A 19,838-nucleotide genomic window follows, 5' to 3' on the forward strand; every position below is an offset into this window, starting at 1 on the left:
GAAATAGAGTATAAAGAAAGCATAAACTCAAGTCAGTTACAACATTTTAGAAGAAGCACAGCAGTATGTAAGGGTGAGGCAAAGCACAAACATTTCAGACCTGTGTCAGGAAGCCATAGCTAGTTAAAGGCTGAAGAGAAGAGGTAAGTTTTTAGCTTTCTTTAAAAAATATTCAGAGAGCTGGCTTCCCTGATATCTTTAGGTAGTGTGTTCCAGAGCAGCAAATAGTGAACAAGGGATTTAGCAATGTAGCTTGGTCCTAGTCCATTCAGAGCTTTGTATTCAAGGAGGACCTTAAAATCAATTCGAAATGTTACAGGAAGCCAGTAGCTAAAACAGGACTAATGTGCCCTCTCCTCTCGGTTCTGGTTGATAGTCAAGCTGCAGAGTTTTGAATGAGCTGAAGTTGTTTTGTTGGGAGGGCAGTAAATGGTGTGTTACAGATACCGAGTCGGCTTGAAATAAAGGAATGAATTAAAAGCACCTTTTCAGCATTTTGTATTGTAAATGGTCATACTTTAGGTCAAGGTGGTTTTTGTCACCTTGTTGATGTTGGGACTTGAAACGTACATCTGAATCTAACACCAAGACTTGTTACCTCAGATTTAATCCACAGAGTTAATGTCCTCAGAATATTAAATATAATATTCCAGAGACTGGTAGGCCCATCCCTTTTGAAAGAAAACTGCAGCAAGACACTTTAATTTACAGACAGAAGTTTTCTTTCACTGGTCATCCTTAGAAGCTGAAACATGATTGTAGGGGTTTTCTATTGATTGCAAGTGTGTGAAACAGAGACCAAACAACAGTTGGTTTGCACAGGTTTTCCAAAGCCTAAGATCTGCACTACTGTCTTTTACCACAGAGAGGCAGCACAGATCAGTTTAAAACAGTGATATTGCTTTTCATGCAAACCAGCCATTTTTCACACTATGTCTCACACAAGATGTACTTTTCCCTCAACGAAAACTTCAAATCAAAAGCCATGTCCTGGAATCAATGTTCAGTTTGTGCATTTGTTTTACCTTTCCTCATTAGTAGCTGCATCACGGTATTAGTTCCAACCCTCTTCGTAATTCTGATGTCATGTCCCCTTCTTCGGATACCCTGTCTTTCTCTCTCTCTCTCTCTCTCTCACTGTGTGTGTGTGTACATTTATGACAGATCTTTCCATAATTAAGTGGTCATGTCACTTGAGAGTGATTCAGTCACTCACGCTGAGAGAAGACAGTGATGGAAAGGTAGAAGTCCTGAGATAGAGATGACTATGTGTGCATCTTTGAGTCTGTGTTCATGTGTGTTGGTTTCTCTATCCTGCTTCTTTCTGTTGTTCAGCCTGATGTCAATCAGTGCATGTTAGAGGGGCTTTGGTTGGGGGGAGGTAGACCTATATGACAATGCAGACACTGGACTGTTGAGCAGCTGAAGTCGTAAAACAAGCAAGAATGGGAATTCAGTATAAAAAGTTGAACAATAGGTATCCTCAGTTCCAAAACGCTTCCTGAGTGTTGTGTGACACAGTGCTAAATATGCCCCCATCCCAACTTTTCTGAATTGCAGGTATCAAATTCAGAATGAGCCTATATTCTTAAAATAAACAACAAAGAAAAAACTATATGTGTTATGCCCACTGTGTTTTCCGTTGTCTTTGTGTGTGTGTGTGTGTGCGTGCGTGCGTGTGCGTGTGAGCAGCAACTGTAATGTTGAATATTGTATGACTGTAATGTTTAACACACACAAACGTGTGTTCCTCCACCCAACTAAGTTATACAGTGTTGGGTCATGTCACATTTGAAAGTAACTTGTTTCGTCGCTATTCCTTGTGCATGTTGGTTGGCTGTCCTCTTTGCCATCTACTTAGATCAGGCATGTCCAAACTATTCCATAAAGGGCCGTGTGGCTGCAGGTTTTCGTTCCAACCAAGGAGGAGCGCACCAGGCCAACCAATCAACATCAAGGGATCCCTTTGTTATCAGCTAAACACTGAGATCAGCTGATTAATTGATTCCAGCCTGGTGAGCTCCTCCTTGGTTGGAACGAAAACCTGCAGCCACACGGCCCTTTATGGAATAGTTTGGACATGCCTGACTTAGATGATCATGTTAAAGCTTTATGATTTCTCATTTCTACAGCTCCATCTTCTGCAGTAAGGACAAATTTGTGAACAGTCTGCAGGAAGTTGGAAAAAACATCCCAATGGAGCATGTCCACATTCCAACCAGTACTGCCAAGTGATTCAGCCTGTATCAGTGTTAAATATATGAATCTACGCTTCACTTTTTGGTGCCCACATAAGGTGAAAATAACGCTATCTGCACAATGACATTTTCTCCTCATTTGAAATTACTTTGTTTGCCATTAAAGGTTCAGCAGGTAGCTTTTAAAAAATAAGTTATTGCCATTTTTGGTAAAATTATCACTTTATCCTGACAGTCATGTATGTGCCAGATAATCTGTGAAAATGTCCACTTCCTCTTTCACCTCCTAGCGCTCCTAATAGCATTTACAAGAATCCACCATGCCTGGACCAAAAAACAACCAATCAGAGCCAGCTGATTGTTGAGTGTCATTCCCAAGTCATCCAGTACCGACACTTTCGGTCCAGTGACCAACACATTGCTATCGGACAATCTGGAAATAAGACTCAACAATCAACTATCTTTCTCCAAAATGATCTACTGCAACTTTAAGTGGTATAGTGAGCTTTCAAAATAACCAAATAAATTCAATCTGCCAGGAAACCTTGCACTTTTCATTTATTTTCAGTTGCAGCCCACCAACACAGAACCAAATACTTTTTCTAGCAGATTTACTCAAGAACTACACACGGAACCCTCAAATGTAGTTATAAAACACAGTGCTATGTAAATGAGGCAGGATATTTTACAGTTCAATAATAAATTTTATAACCAATTTACATGAGTGTCCTGAAACATCAGTTAGAAATAAAAAAAAATAATAATTAAAATGATGAATTAGCCCAGGCATCTGTTTCTGCATTATTTTCATAATTGCAGCTGGCTAACAATATCTCCCAGTGAGATGTGTTACATCTATTAACACAAAGTATTTTTGTAAACAGCAGTGCCCAGTCATAAATACTAAAACAAAAACATCAAAATAATTTTTGTGGCTTTATTGATATTACCACCCGATTGCACCTCAATAAAAATGTTTGCCTTTTCATGACATGAACATAGCCATGGACCACCTGGAAGGATGTGTTTGTCTTCTATTCTTGGCATTTTGCATATTTATGAATTGTCTTGCAACAACGGTCTTGCAGGCAAAAAGTATACCATACACCACAGTGCACACACTGCACTTTGCAAAGCAATCAAAAGTACCCTATCCACAGTGATTTTAGTCTTTTTATAACATTGAATCACAGTGGATTATTGAATCTTTTTTGACACTGATCAGTTAACAAAACACTCTTTAATGTTAAAGTGAATACAAATGAGTAATATACAATAAAAATGCACAACCTGACTCTGATGGAGGTTTCTGCCTGCTAAAAGAAAGTTTTTCCTGCTTGTTCATGAGGGAAATTTTGGCTCTGAAGATAAAGAGTTTGGTCTGTAATGAAAGTGTAAAAACTTTGAAAACTTTGGCTGCGATTTGGCACTATATACATAAAACTGAATTCAATTGAAATGAACTTTGGCTTTTATTACATTCTAAATTTAAATAATACCTTGAAAATTGTCTATCATTTATAGCAGAAAAATTTCCCATGTATCTAATATAACTCAGCCAGTGCCTTTTGTCTCAGATACTTCTCCAAGCAGTAGACAGCAATGGGATCTGTGTCTACGTCAAATTTATTGGCAAAGAGGTGATGCTGCTCAAGCATCCACTGCAGGTCTCCAGCACCATACACACATATTGCCCTGACATGGTTACCGTGACACTCTGGGTACACCGCCTGCAGCGAACCCTGTGACCCCTCATGCCACTGCCACTTCACCAGTCGTGCAATCGCATTGATGTCAGTCATGTCATATTTGGGGTTGGGCCACGTTGATCCAGGAACACCGGGGATTCGTTGAATAGTTGCCCAGAGGAACTCATCAGGACTGTAGGTGTCTTTGGCCCACTCGATCAGTGCCTGTACTCTGGTGTCCTCCAACACGCTGCGGATGTAGCCTCGGTTAACCACAATGTAGGCATTTCCTGACAGAATGGGCAGGTTGAATGGAGGTGGTTCCTTTGCCTTTCCTATCCCCTGAGACAGTTGAAATAGTCAATCAATGTAATGGTGACGTCATTAAAGTCAATGTGAACTGAAAGATTTTTGCAAAATATGTCACACGTGAGAAATCTCCAAAAGAAGTACCTGGATTTGTCCATCAACTATCTGGTGAACATTTGACACCCTCCACTTCTTTCGTTCTGACATTTTTTCTGACTCCAAGCTGTTGCCGCCCCTCAGTGAACGCAACAACCTTACAATCTCCAAGTTGGTTTTCAGAGGAAAATCCTGGCCACAAAGATTGATGAAGTATTTCCATTTTGTGTTGGCGTGATACAGATCAGCCATACAGTTAAGGTCAGCCTGGACACGTGGCCATGCAGCATAGACCACGTCCACAGCCTGGCTGACCATGAAGACATTTGGGAAACAGGAGGTAATGGCCCTGATGGCAGAGAAGACTGAGGCCTCTGATTTTTTGTCCACATGGACACAGTAGATATTTTGAGGTGCGTAGATGGCTCGCAGCAGTCGCTCAAAGTTCTGCACCTAGAGTATATGACAGAAGAATGAATTCAATGCTATTTGTGTGTATTTTATGTACTCATTGTTATATGTATTTGCTTGTTTTTGGAGCTATCTAAATGGACACTCCAGCAATTTAATGTTGCTCTTCCATAAATTTGGGGGACTCATAAGAGGCAGATTTAAACATTGAAGCAGCAGAGGCTGACACATGCTGACTTTTAGTCCCTAGTATGGGGCAAGTTACAAAAATGCCAGAATGCAAAACCTCCCATAATGCCATTTTCATTAGACCCCCTTGCCTCCAAAATGCCTACTTCTTTCAAACTCCACACCTCCAGTTTGAAATGCAGAAATTATTACACAGCTGTTTTCACAGACTGAGAAGTACTCCTTCTGATATTTAAACTGAACTTCATGTGTAAAATTGGTGAAATGCTTCTTTAATTCATGATTGAAGTGCATTGTTCAAACCACTACTACACTGTTTTTAAATTGTATTTGAACTTATATTTAGAATTTGCATACCTTATGATGCACAACCATAGAGTAAGCCAGAGGGAAGTCCTCTTCCTCCTGGCTTAAGGGGAATGATATGTATTTCCTGCTTATCCTGAATTTCCTGTAAATAAATGAAATTGAACAAATATCACAGGGAATGCATGATCCCTAGGATTTCTGTTAAATTCACAACGATTAAATAATGTCTTTTGAAGTTTAAAGAAACACACCTGCAGTCTTGGGTTGCATTGATATAATACTCATTGGGGATCCGAACACTCTTGTGGAAATCTCGAGTGATGGACAGTAGTTTAGCCTGCACCAGTGCCTCCTTCTCTCCCTGCAGGATTGCTGAGCAGTTGCACACTTTCTCTGGGCCGCTATCAGCATCTGTATACTCCAACCAGCTGTACCCAAGTATGTAGGTAGTATCCCAGCCTGTTTTGGGGCGACTGAGTAGGGTAAGCATCCATAGCGATCCCAGTACAACAGTGAGCTTCAGCAACAGCAGCGGGCGTCCTTGTTTCAGTAGCCTCATTATTTGAGAGGGCGACCTCAACTAAGATGCGTTTACAGTGTGACTTCTGTGTGTATTCCAGCTGCACTTAGCCTTTAAGTTCCTTTTATTGAGTCACTGACTTATTTTTATGTCTCTAAAACATTATGTGTCGAACATTTTTGAAGGCCTGAATCATTACAATAAAACTCATACATGCACTGCTGAGTTCTTTTATAATTAATTTAGATTCATTTTAATATAAAATCAAAATGTGACAAACATGTGTCGCCTGGCACTTTATAGATGATTTTCTACTTATTTCTACATTCTGTGTTTTACTGCACGTCACCATGACTCTACATTATGTTTTTGGAGTAATGTTGTTTATGTGTAGATCAGTTCCTCTTATTATGGACCGAGACAGATTAGTCATTCACATGTTATTGGCCCTGGAAACAAGATAAGAAAGATAGATAGAAAGATAAGCTTACATCCATTGTTTAGCCGGACATATTATAATTGCATTGTATAAAATTCAGAGGTGACCTAAAGTTTGTTTCCATGTAGACAATGCAGATTTAATGCTCTTAGTATTTTAATGTGCAAGCAATCAAAACGTATTATGAAAACATGAGCACACACAAAAAAAGAAATGGAACAAAGATTGAGAGTTAGATATAAATAAAAGGCAAAATATGCCTTTCAGTCCTCTAAAGTAAGTGATTGGGCATAAACCAAAGTTCATGCTCCTTTTTTTTTTAAAGTTACTGTCTTTGCACCATCAGCCATCATCATCAACGTGTTGCTGGCAGTCAGCCAAGACACCATTATTAGAAACATGAGGACAAAAAGGAAAGAAAAGGAACAAGAAGAGTACAATTGAGATATAAACAAAAATGGCAAATACATATGCATGTTTTTATCAAGAATTACATTGCCACACGGATATAAATGTGATCAACTGTTTCCTGCTACCCTCTGTGTACACATGTCCAATTTGCATAATACTGCATGACAACTGTTGCTGAGCCTAGACAGCGAGTGTGCAAGGGCATGGGTGGTGCACTCACACTTCCTAGTTTGTGTCACCACTTGAGCTATGTAAAGAACACAGACTTTTTGACTCATGCTGGTTGTGATGATTATCATGCATTACAATAGAGAACACAGTTACCACATAATTCACTACAGCTTTTGAAGAACATGTGTACGAAAATAGATGTGAAAGACAAGCAACGCCTCATACAAGGTGGTCCTGTCAGAAACTTGTTGCCAGTGGTGGAATGTAACTTGGCTCATCAACTCAAGTCCTCTGCGGAAGTACAAATGCAAGGCACTTGGACTTCACAGGAGTATTTCCATTAAACACAACTTTACTCGGCTACATGCAGATGTGTCACTTGAATGCTGTAATTTTTGGTACTCTGGATGGTTTACAGCTGGAGCTTCCTGATGAAAAGTGTTTCAAGCTTGTGTGCAAACATGTAATGTGCATGTTTGGTCAGTTCAATCAGATCTGTTGTCCTATTTGCTGATGTTGGCTAATGTTCAAACTATGACTAAAACTGCACAATGCAGTACAGTATTACAATGAATTTGTTCTCCACTTCAATTTGTTCCTGTGCATTATCAGGTGAAGTTTTGTTGGGAGGCCTACTTCATTATTAGCCTCCACTCACATGTATTTGGGCCCTGAGAGCTGTGCCACTGCAGTCAATCTGTCCAATGAGCAATATCTGTCTTTGTTCCTCACATTGGCTGTCTCATCTGCCTTTCAGCCTTGTGATTTAGGTCTCATGGTGCAGAGGCTGGCAGAAAAGACACTGACACACACAAATACACAGGTACACACACTCACTGCAGCTTAGAGTTATTCACATTTCATGTCAGCTTCATTTGGCCATTTTTCACCTGCTCTTAAACTACAATTTCAGCCTTCCCTAGAGTTAACAGAGGTACCTGCATGTTTAAAAACATGTAGGCATTTTAACTTCAGCACCTCCACAGAAAACGATTATGATGAATGAAATGAAGGATTGCCACAATAAAGCAATACTTTCTACCTCAAGAAGCAATTGAAATCATTGCACTTTTCATTAATTGTCTTCTAAAACAGGGTGTGTTGGTACCCACAATAACATCTTGTAATACTCGCCATTCCTAAAGCCAACAGACCTGTCAATGGTGCTCTATGTATGATCTCACATCAGTAAATTCACTTGCAATTGCTGCCACACCCATTGATGTTAATTCTATTCACCTGAGTTGACTGAAACATGTTTAACTGGTATGTTTTGGGCTATGAGCCCAATGAAACCAACTAAGATTGTCATTTTCCAGGCCATCACACACCTCCTTTTCATTTCAGATACACAGGAAAAAAAGCAGTGGATTTCATAGTGTGACAGGTTAATCAATATTATCGACCTTCAGGTGTCAATACTTCTGCAATACATAAGGTACTGAGTTGTCAAACACAAAACAGAGGTTCTTTTTAATAAACATTCATGTTGATTCTTGAACAGACAGAATTGCCCATCAAGGATAGACTCAGATGAATGTGAAGCAACCAGAACGTCTTCTTTGCTACGAGTAAATGCTTTGGCTGAGGCTGTTCCATGCAATCGTCTTGTCTCTAAACTTCATTGATGTATCTATGCTCAGTTATACACTCTGTTAGGTGCTGACCCATGTTAAGTGTTCATGAGCTGTCATTGCCTCCTAAATGTTTCTATGCTGATCAGAGTCTACACATACTTGATTTGTGTGTTCAACAGTGTAACACTTAGGACATAGTAATTGATCCAGTATCACCAAACTTTGCGTTGTTTGTTCCAAATGGGTGTTTTTGAAGCATTGCACAACTTTCCCAGTCTTTCAATGCTCCTGTCCCAACTTGTTTGAAGCATGTTGCTGGCATCAATTTCAGAAGAACATTCACCAGCTCTGCAGGTGTTTTGCAAAACATTTGGTTGCAAGTTTCTAGGGAGCGTACAAGTTTCAAAAAGAATGAATTAACCTTCAGTTAATTAAAATTAAAGACACCCTTTGCTGTTTTTCATATTAACACACAGCATTCTCAAAAATTTGAATTAGTGAAAAATGTGTGCCATCTTGGTGGAAAGCAGCAGACAGGTTGGACTAGTTTTTCCAGGTACAGTATATTCCAGTCCTCAACAGCAGACAAGACTCGTTTAAACATACGTGATTTAGTGCTTATTCCATACAAGCTCTCTTTTATGTCTGAGGTAAGCCAGGCTTCATTTTGGTTGAAGAAACCAAATTACATTTGCTCCTTTTTTAAAATGGAAGGTTAGGTATAAATTGGGATATTAAAGGCACAAAATTTGGTGACATGTGATTGCTGTAAAGTATAGATTGCAGGGTGTCTGATCAAGGATCCACAAACTCTTCTATCAACATTTAACAATGATAATGCTATTTTGTCTCCACATATAAAAGTTAAAATTACAGTGCTAATATACAGCACACAGGATATAAGAAGAGAGAAGAAAGTATTGAATACTTGCCTCTCTTTTTGTTGTACATTGGAACAGAACATGTAAAAGCTTCCTACCTGTGTCCTTAAAAAAAGTACTTCAGAACTGAATCTCCTTTCTTCTTCGTTGTCCATTTCTCTCATTACTGATATTTCTAAAGCTGCCGGATGCACTTGTTCTGGTCTATACGTATGTAAATGAGGAGCGCAGTATGACTTCCTGTCAGAATTTTTCAAAGTAAAACCATTTACCATGCACTAAAGCTTGTTAAAACTTGTCAAAGAAATTGTTGAACAATCAGTGAAATATATATGATGTATTTCAGTGTGGAAATTTGACTAATGCATAAAGTTAATCCTAATGGTGTTTAAAGTTAGTTCATCTCTGTGCAATAATATAGGCCTACAATATGTCTTCTAAAAATGCATGAACAATACCTCCAGCATAAATACACACCACACTTGAAAGATTATACCATCCTTAGAAGAGCAGTTATTGAATGGATTTGGCACAATAGTTGACTGTTCCTAGTATATACTACTACTACTGCTAAGATTCAGGACTTTTTTTTCACTTTTATTCTGAAAGCCAAGTTACTTACTCAAATGGGATCTTCATGCTAAATCCTGCCTTCTTGATACATCTGAAGTGTTTCTTTTCTTATAAATTCATCAAATTCTTTTTTTCACCACCTATTTCTATGACATTTATGGAAAAAAATAGATTCAAATTAGATATTTTAAATGTTGATCTTGATCTGACTTTATGTTATGTTGCACAACATCACAGCAGTTTCAGTCTTATTATCCATAGTATTTCAGCCAGAGCGAGAAAGTAATGAAGAAAAAGTAAATAGAAACTGACATGGTTTGTCACCTTTTTTGCCCAGGAGGATAAAGTTTGTAAACCTTATCACTGAAGTTGTGGAGGAAGTCATAATGGACATGTATGTTAATGCCCACATATTGTATATATTATATGAAAATAACAATATGGAAGGTGATGCTATTATGTTTAATTAACATATTGACTGTGCTTGATGCTCTACATGAAGTCAAACCCAGGACCTGATTTTTGTTAGACAAATTCACAAAGCAGGACTTTAAAGGTGGCAAAATCATCAATCATCAATCATAAATAACAAAATAATAATCTAGTCAAGTGTTAATCATTAGTTTCACGGGGCAACTCATTGGAACAATACACCCAAAAAAGGTTAAATAGTTTATATTATCCCTCAAAACCAGATGTCAATAATTAGTTTGTGGCTTGTTAAGGGATGTCCCTTAACAGTTTGCTCAGCACTTAAATTTGGTTGGGCTAAAAGTTACCATTTCATTTAAAAGTAATACAAATCATGATAATAATAATAAAAAAAGTGATTACAATATCGTTCTTGTTTTGTATCATATTCCTATTGGAGTCATGGCAGGATACATATTAGCATAGCTCACTTACATATATCCTAAAATCAGTTGTATTTTCTCCTGGATGATGTATCATTTATGGCTGTTAAAGGTGTGCATCAGCTACCATGACTGCCTATAAAGGAGGTTATAGTAAATGTATGTTCAATTTTGATTTACACATCCAATGATGACAAACAGGGTTTTGACCTGTGAACTTCATGGTTATTAAACAACTTCAAAATTGAGCCTTCCTGGCATCAGCGCTTAAGGTCATCCAGAAATGTTGGGATTGTGCTGTAAAGATGCACATTTGCTATCAGGAGAAAACAAATGATTACAGGCAGGTTGTTAAAGACTCTGGAAGATGACCTCACTAGGGAGTAAGTATCATCATTCTCCTGTCTCTGTCTGAGGTTCCTCCTCATGGACTGAAGAAAAAACTGAAGTAGTTCAAGTAGAAATAGTGGCATCACAGTTGCCAATAGGCACCAGGTGGTGAACTAACAAACAATTAAAAGCAGCTTTTAACAAAAAAATCAACACATTTCCAACTGGAGCCTCAAGAACAATCAGCAGCATCTGTAACAAGACAAAAAAGAGAGGGTTGTTTGAATGTTAAGTGGTTGCTCCTCACTTTTACAAAGCATTATGATCAGACAACTATTTTATTTTGTCCTTGACTATTGCCGAAGCCACAGTCAGTGGTTTGATGCAACAGACAACACAACCCACACAGCACAACACAACCTCTGTTTACCCATAGACATTAAATTCAAGCAGACCTAAAGCTTTCACTGAATTTATATATGCACCAGCAGGCCGTAGATGGCCTGCAAGACTGTTTGATCTGGCACGCAAGGCAAGTCTTAAATACTACAAAAGAAATTATGTTTTTTGCGATAAAGAAAATATCACAAAAGCAGACATGGTGGACATTACCAAGTACCTGACAGAACTCAACCTCAAGCTCAAACCAGATTCTCAGTTCTCTGCTTTCAAATGTGAAATCATTTGAAGTGAAATTGAAGCTGTGGCAAGTGCAACTGGCGCAACAGGTAACATGCATTTTCCTGCTCTGCAAGAATAAAAGCCTGTTGTGACAGCTGAATATGCTGGTGAGTGGGAAAACTCATTTGGGCACTTGGTGAGAGGTTTCAGGATATGAAAAGTAAACAAAAGGTACTGAGCAAATTTGCTATGCTGTTTAAAGTGGAATGGATGTCAGAACAGATTCTTCATTATTAAACTGGGAACTTGTGCAAACACTGTGACACTTTTCTTACAGTATTTAAAAAGGTTTTAATACTCAATTTAGAATTATAGATTGCTAATCGTTCATTCATTCATTTAAATTTGCTGAACCAGGAAATATTCACCGTGAGGTTTAGGACAATGAATGTTACATGGAAAAAAACAAGGCAGGAACTGCAAAAAGGAAGCAAATGCCAGTTTCCATTGCATTTCATAGAACTCAAGGTTTTTCGAGTGGGAAAACATCAATGTGAGAATTTGCGTCGTATTTGAATGCCTCTTTGTAATTTTTACATTTCCTACAACACTTGAAGGCAACATGTGACTCACGGCCTGCTTTGGTCACATGGTCAATGACATCAGCAGAAGCGTTACGGACGCAGATGTGTTTTACAACACATGTAACAACCGGCTCTCTGGAAGCACCAAGACTTCATTTTAATCATTACACCGCGAGGGGACCTAAGTGAGACGATGTCTGTCACGTTATGAGCTCAACCAACACATTTGGATTAAACCATTTAAGGAACATAGTGCCTCTGATGAAGCTAATACGTCTTAGCTTAGCTAGCATAGCTGGTGAACTTTTACCATCGCTGCTCATTGAGTAACGTTTAACTTTATCCAACTCGAGCAAGCTAGCCAGGCAGGTGAAGCTATAGCTAAAGGTAAGGACGGACCTTGATAATTCATTTTTACTAGCTGATAAAGAGGTGCTAGCTAACAGAGTCGTACCGGTTGTTTAGCCAGTCCGACTTCCTTTCGTGTGTCGTTCGAGGTCATTCTCCACCGTCCATCGAGAATAGCCAGCTGTTATACGGAAGCTAGTCATGAAGAGCCTCCCATACTTCTGCCGTGGAGAGGTCATTCGAGGCTTCGGACGAGGAAGCAAAGAACTGGGAATACCCACAGGTGAGTTAATAATCTGCCACTAATCTGCTTGAAGTGTTTAAGAACCTATAACATTTATATATCGTACGTAACGTTTGATAGCGTTAGGTCAGGCTGAATCGGTCTCATTATCACAGAGCCAGAGAATCAGTATAACGTTAGATAATAAACGCTGACAGTCGGTGGTTACCACTTTAATGTCCGACAGTCTTTGTTGCTAGATCATTTGACTGATTACTGTTCATTCCCACTGGTTTCCAGCTGCCAGATGTTAGTTACCGACTTACACTGAACAACAGTGATGACGGCACATTATTACTCAGAGAGTTAAGTAACAGAACTTGACAGATGATGAAAGAGCCGAAATAATAGCTATTATGTAATGATGGCTGTTTCTGTGGAGCAACGTCATATCTTAATCAAACTAAACGGACGAAGATATGCAAATGATTGTCAGATAAGTTAATCACCTGACATTGTCACCTAAAAGAATAGCATATGTTTTGAGAAGCAAGTCTGAACCTTGCAATGTTAAATGCTGTACTGTCTCTTTATCACCCTTAATTGTCACTTTCAGAAAGCACATACTTAACATATTGTTCTCACAATGTGTGTCATATTTCCAAATTGGGATGAAAATATTTTGATGTTAAGTTCTTGAGACACAGTGTACATTAACAAACATCATGGAGGCACAAGATCCAAAAACATATTGTTTTTTTCTCCAGAAAATTGTCAAACCATATTGTGAGTTGCTGAAACCCATGAGACAGGTAGCTTGATTTATCCAAAAACACAGAAGTTCAATATATGTACTGCAAAGAACACATAAATCAATTCTTCCAAAAATAATGTCAGCTTTTACAGAGGATGTTTGTCTCTAATCATGCAGAGCTTTTTGCCTGAAGTTATGGATTCATTTCTAAAAATATAATAGAACATTTTGTGGATGAATTTCTAGCCAAGTGTATCTTAACAACCAGTTAAAATGCTTCTCTCAATAGGTATTGTTGTCTGTTTAAAGAAAAAAAGTCTTCATCTGTTGTGAAGTGCCCATTAGTAAGACACTAACTAAATTACAGAAGGAGCGGTTCTCTAGCTGACCCCATTTGCTAACCTTTTGCCTTCTTTCTTCTGACTTTTCCCCCCTTTCTCTCTCCCATCATCAGCCAACTTCCCTGATTCAGTGGTGGACAATCTTCCAGCAGATATTAGCACAGGGATCTACTATGGCTGGGCCTGTGTGGGTAATGGTGATGTCTACAAAATGGTGATGAGCATTGGCTGGAACCCTTACTACAAAAATACCAAGAAGTCCATGGTTAGTACAAGTAAAGCTGCATTTACTCCAAACAGCTTGGTGTTTTAGTGAGAAATAAAGTGCACACATTGCAAATCTATTTATAAAATGTCAAATAGTCTTGATAATCCAGGGTAGTGATGGTATGGTCACAAGCCCACTTGTTCCTTCACAGTTTTGGCTTGAAATCAGATTTCCCTCAGTGGGACAAAGAACATTTGTATTGAAAAAAGAAATGAATAGCTGCTCATTGAAGTTGTGCTATACAGGGCTACACACATCTAAAGAAAGTGAACATCTTGTGCTAAATTAATGTACTGTATGCATTCATTTAAATCTAACTGGTGAGTCAACATGGTTTAATCCATGAGTACGCATGGATTCGTTACAGAATGTTAAAAAAAAAACATTGATTGTCAGTGTCATGGTTTGTCTCATTTGATACTCTATTAACTGGAAAGAGAAATATGTCTGCATTTCTCTACCTACTACAATATAGTTAATATTAATATGTTTTTTCTTGTTTTTCAGGAATATTAAACAGGTTTCAAAGGTTTCCTATTATGTAGTTAATTCCATTATGATTCAAGAAAAATACATCAAAATGTCAGAGGTCATCTATAGCATGTCATACAAATAGGAATTTAAAGCAAAACTCAATGCTGTTGGAAAACCACATCAAATATTGAGAATAGCTGTTTTTGTGTCTGGTGTCTGGAAAAGTCCAATGAGCTGGGAAAGCTCACTCATGAACCACTGTTTTGGATTTTGTCATTTCTGTGCTGAAATATAATTCTAATATAATTTGAAGTACAAATGGTAAAGTTTGGTTAAAAAATGTTCTACTACCATCAATACAAGACTTTACAACCCAAACATTGGTAGCCTTTTTTCTGCTATTATAGAGATTTCAGTCTCCATCAAGTATAGAGAAAGGTTGCTTTCACAAATGCAAGGTTCATTATAAATTAATACCCTTTGAGTTGGGAATGTTTTAAGAGAATAGTGACATAATGACTTATGTTTTCAAAAGTTCAAATTAAATTTGAATTCCTTGTAGTGTCTCTTACTGTTGGTTTCAACATGGTTATCTTTTTTAATTATTAAAATACTTTATTCATACCAGTGAACAGCTCACCTTGCTCTCCCTCCCTTCCTCCCTCCCTCCCACACACACTTGTAAGATATCCACCGTGTCTGTGTCTTCTAAGGTAATAGCAGAGAACGTCTCTCTCTCTCTCTCTGTCTCTGTTTCTCTGCACGGCATGTGCGATTGTCAGTAGAACGAATAGTAATGGACGGAGAAGAGCAAGGGCAGATTGTCCACTCCTTAATCATCATTCTCTCGCATTGATAAAAAGTTATAAATGCTAAAATTGCTTGGCAAAAACACTTTCGTGGCCATCAATATACCTGGACGGCAAGTAAAATCTATGTGTGAGAAATGCATGCGTACCATTTTTCAGCATTTATTTAGCAACTTCAAAATTTTATGAATCTCCAATGCGGTGGGAAGTCATTCCTAATACATTCTGCTTTGATAAGATGAGAAATGCTGCACATTGTGTTAGACAGCTGTAGGACTCTTGTAAAAAGTAAATCTTTTTTTGATTCTAGGAGACCCATGTGATTCACACATTCAAAGAGGACTTTTATGGGGAGATTCTCAGTGTTGTCATGGTGGGCTACATCCGTCCAGAGAGAAGCTACGACTCACTTGGTAAGACCTCTCTCTCTCTGTCTCTCTCTCTGTCTCTCTCTCTCTCTCCACCTCTTGCACACACTCACTGTCTTCTCTTACTTCTTTTTGCATGTCATAATCGCCTCTCTCTCATCACTGTTCCTAATAGAAGCCCTCATTACGGCCATCAACAATGACATTGAAGAAGCCAAGGTCAAGCTTGAGCTCCCAGAGCATCTCAAACTGAGAGAAGACAACTTCTTCACCAGCGCTCCCAGCTCGACTTCAGCCATGCCTCCCCCCACCGCATCCACGTCACCGACTATTATGAATGGTCACTGACAGCTGGCTATGACTGCAGCACTTTGTACACACACACACCAGAACAACATGAAGGTGTCCATGTACACACAGGTGTGTGTGTGTATGTACTCATTGAAATGCACAGCTTCATTCTGAGATCTATTTACTGTCGCCATAGCTGCACATGGAAGTAATCATAAACAATCAATCTTTTATTGTTTTTTTCTATTACATTGTCAATGTGTCTGTGGTTAAAGAACTATTTAACTCCCTGTATGGATCTGTTGCAGACATCCAGTCACTTAATAGATTATGTTTATTTGTATATATTTGCACCAGATTGCCTCATCAAATTTTGTATGAAACTCTTGGGTCGAACTGGTCCTGTTGTATATTTGGAAAAGTTTATGTTAGAAGGTACCTAAAAATGCAGATTTTGGGATGACGGTGACCACAAGATACAAGCAGTTTTGTAACTATCTGGGTATAAAGAGCGACACAAATAGACCATAAACTCAACTCCGTGAACACTGTTTAGCCAAGGTCAGTCTAATACATAAGTAATCTTTTCTGTTGGCATTTGCTTCTGCATCAGATGGTTACAAAAACAGCCTGAGCATTATTATCTGTAACAAAATCACTGGTTGCACCACCGGATAACTTTATGCAACAATGTGGCTGAATGGAATATGTGTGAAGACAGGGAGATTAAATTATGAAATTCTGTAAATTTAGTGGTATTAAAGTACCCTTGCTTTGTTTTTTCATTTTCCTTCTGAGAACGTGTAATTTATTTAACCTTCAGTCACACAAGCCCTCTCCTTTTTATCACTGCCCTAAAAATGAAAGACCTCTTATGTTGGACCCTAGATGGGATTTGTGTTTTTGGTGCATTGTCTACAGGAATTATTTAATAACCAGCATGGTTATTTATTTAATGGACTGTTTATAAAAACATGTTTTAAAGATAGGCCTTTAACACAATTTCATTAAATTCGCCCTCTGGATTTGAGTGGTCACTGTCTTGACACTAAACTGTCTCGCCATTATCAGCCTGTTGGGTTTATAAAGAATTGTAGATTAATGGTGGGCAAACACTGGGGTTAAGCAAGTTCTTATGCATGTTAAGTTTTTGCGCTTTTTCACTACAGTTTGTCTGATGTTCAGACCTACGGGCTGCCTCTCTATGGTTTTGTTACAGATAGTAAAATGTAAATAGATCTAATGAGATGAAGAAGTGCAAGGTCCACAGCTACTTTTCCTGCTCTGACATTTACAAAGGGAAACAATCTTTGAATCTATACCATAAAAATATAAGATGATGATCACACAGAAGTCTAAGCAGAAAAGCCTACAGTACGCACCAGGTTTTCATACATGTATTACAATTCCTTTTTTTGGCTCGCTTTTAAAATTCTAGCAATTCAAAAACTGTTGACAAAAAAGAGCAGTAGCTCTGTTGTGTGTGCACACAACATGAAATCCTAACACATCTACAAATGTGTAAAGTTCTTTGAAGCCCTGTAAATAATTGTTTTAAATGAATGAACATCTAGTTATGTGATCTGGGATTTTAAGTCTGCATTGTAATTTACTTTTGTTAAGTGTTAAGGAGTAAAAGATATGACTGCAATTTCTAAATGTTGACATTTATAATGCAACAGTAGCAATGATCCTCTCCTAAGAAGAGCTTTGCTGTTTTTCCAGGTACCTTTCTCTTGTCAGTCTGGTGGTTTTTGTAGATTTCCAGTTTCTTTACTGAAAATGCAAATATGGTTTAAGTGTGTTAAAGCTTGAAAACAGCTTCAGTTGAGACCAGCTGAAAGAATCAAGGAACCAAATTCACTGTTCTATAACGCTTTTCTTTCATGTTGAGTGCTACATTATCCATTTTATTCATCCTCTAAAGCACTTAATGTACAGAAGAAATATCACTGTAACTTAGATTTATGATGTGCTGCTTCTTCAAACCTGTCAAAGACCCTAACACATTTGTCAAGGTTTTCCAGACTCAGATTTGTTGTAGTTTACACAGGGACCAGTTACTGCATGTATAGTTAAAAGTTCAACACATCTTTTATGTTTTCATCCATGTGTTACATATATAATTTAATCAAATAAATAGTTTGATCAAGCCTGTCTGATTTTTTTTTAGCCGTTAAGGGATCTTTGTGGGATCATTGGCTGCTACCTGGCTTGGCTGCCTGAATGTTATTGTTCTGTTATCACCATCAGAAAATATGCACAGACACAAATATTACTTAGTTTCTTTCATGTGCAATAATGAATTTTGAATAATACAAGATTCAGAACTGATAGTCTCCTCGATTGTTTCATACTGAAATGTACAATGTCATAAAATACTAAAAGTTAAGCAAATCCCTCTAAAATTGCTTTTCATGTGCCCCTTTGGAATTCTGTGGGTCACATTTTCTTTTAATGTCATATTTTCAGCACAACCAGAGAGGAAGTGGGCGTTTAGAATAAGGCAGACTTCCAATAATTTCCCATTCAGCCTGACTGCATCTGGTCTAACAATCATGTTTAACAACAAAAACTTGGATCTGAAGTTGAAGTTTTAAATGTTATGGTTCAGGAAGGGAACACCAGTGTCAACATTTAGCTAACGTGTGATGGAGGTAAAGCGGTAGATGTCAGTGTTGTGTCTGTTGACTCTAGTATGAGATAAGGCATTGGACTCTGTTCTGCTGGGGATTCAGAGTAAAGGTTACAGTATATTACCAAGCACCAACCTTACACTGATGTTACGTGAGTTTCATATATCACCAAAATTACTGAGCTGCTAAGTAATAACTTGGAACCTTAAAGCTTAAACTAAGATAGGATTTATCTGAAGAGGGCCTATATTTTCTAGTTGTGTGAGGTCGATACAGGCTCAAAAATGTATTACACTCAAAATTGGTACACGCTGATTCAGCTTTCTTACATAATACAATCACACAGCACATCCAATATGAGCATGTTTTTAAGCTCAACAATTACTGGTAGCAGCGAACAGCAGCCACTTTTGCATGGAATTGTTCCCAAAATCGCCTCCAACTGCAGGTTATTTCATAACACAAATTTTCACCAAGGTAACACACTCACAACACGGATCAAAGTCCAATTTTATTAGGAAACAATCATTCACAGCATATTTCACATCAACCAAGTAAGGATAAAAATATTAATTATTTACTGTTCACACTTTCCAGTGAGTGGGACGCAGACCCGCTATTATGTTGGGAAGACAGCAATGTAATCCAAATGCACAACACTGAAGTCAAAACACTAGAGTAGAAAATACTTTGAGAAAAAGTCATGATAAATCACTTCTCCTGCAACCTTCTGCTGTGTTTAGAGCAGTAATATGGACACATGCACAGATGTGCTGATGTCAGCATTCCACTGTGGCTTAATCAAGACGAAACCCCTGAGAAAAGACTTCCCTCTGTCTGTAAACTAACCTGATGAGATCCAAACAGTACCACACAGGGTTTCAGATGAGATTGTGCTTCAGAGTAAAGTTTGCGTAGAATTTCAGGTGATTCCTGCAGTGTGATACATGGCCCAAATTTCTCAAAGCAGTATCAGTGGGCAATACCTACCGTATCATTTCATGCTGGAAAAAAACAATATGTTCTTCGAATTAAGTGATTTATTCTGGAAAATGTAAACGAACACATGAACATGTCAACACACTCACAACTTCCCCTGAGTTTTGTGACTCAAGTAAGAAGTTAACCTCTTCACATAATATGTCTCTTAAAAAAACAGTCACAG

At 38.1% G+C, this 19,838-nt stretch overlaps 2 protein-coding genes across 2 annotated transcripts; one reads left to right on the top strand and one right to left on the bottom strand.

Annotated features, from left to right (window-relative positions):
• Window positions 1–2,739: 2,739 nt before the first annotated feature.
• LOC121606780 (beta-1,3-galactosyl-O-glycosyl-glycoprotein beta-1,6-N-acetylglucosaminyltransferase-like) lies at window positions 2,740–9,419 on the bottom strand. Its single transcript, XM_041937317.1, has 5 exons — window positions 9,298–9,419; window positions 5,452–6,169; window positions 5,249–5,342; window positions 4,340–4,744; window positions 2,740–4,228 (listed from the first exon to the last, which is right to left on the bottom strand). Exons 2-5 carry the CDS (start codon window positions 5,757–5,759, stop codon window positions 3,743–3,745), a joined length of 1,293 nt encoding a protein of 430 aa, XP_041793251.1. The 5' UTR covers window positions 5,760–6,169; window positions 9,298–9,419; the 3' UTR covers window positions 2,740–3,742.
• A 2,836-nt stretch (window positions 9,420–12,255) lies between these two features.
• rfk (riboflavin kinase) lies at window positions 12,256–18,183 on the top strand. The gene is made up of 5 exons (XM_041937321.1): window positions 12,256–12,548; window positions 12,627–12,792; window positions 13,941–14,092; window positions 15,689–15,791; window positions 15,922–18,183. Exons 2-5 carry the CDS (start codon window positions 12,711–12,713, stop codon window positions 16,092–16,094), a joined length of 510 nt encoding a protein of 169 aa, XP_041793255.1. The 5' UTR covers window positions 12,256–12,548; window positions 12,627–12,710; the 3' UTR covers window positions 16,095–18,183.
• The last annotated feature ends 1,655 nt before the right edge of the window (window positions 18,184–19,838 follow it).

Source organism: Chelmon rostratus, chromosome 5 (assembly GCF_017976325.1).
Source record: "Chelmon rostratus isolate fCheRos1 chromosome 5, fCheRos1.pri, whole genome shotgun sequence".
In the NCBI taxonomy this organism is placed as follows: Eukaryota; Metazoa; Chordata; class Actinopteri; order Chaetodontiformes; family Chaetodontidae; genus Chelmon; species Chelmon rostratus.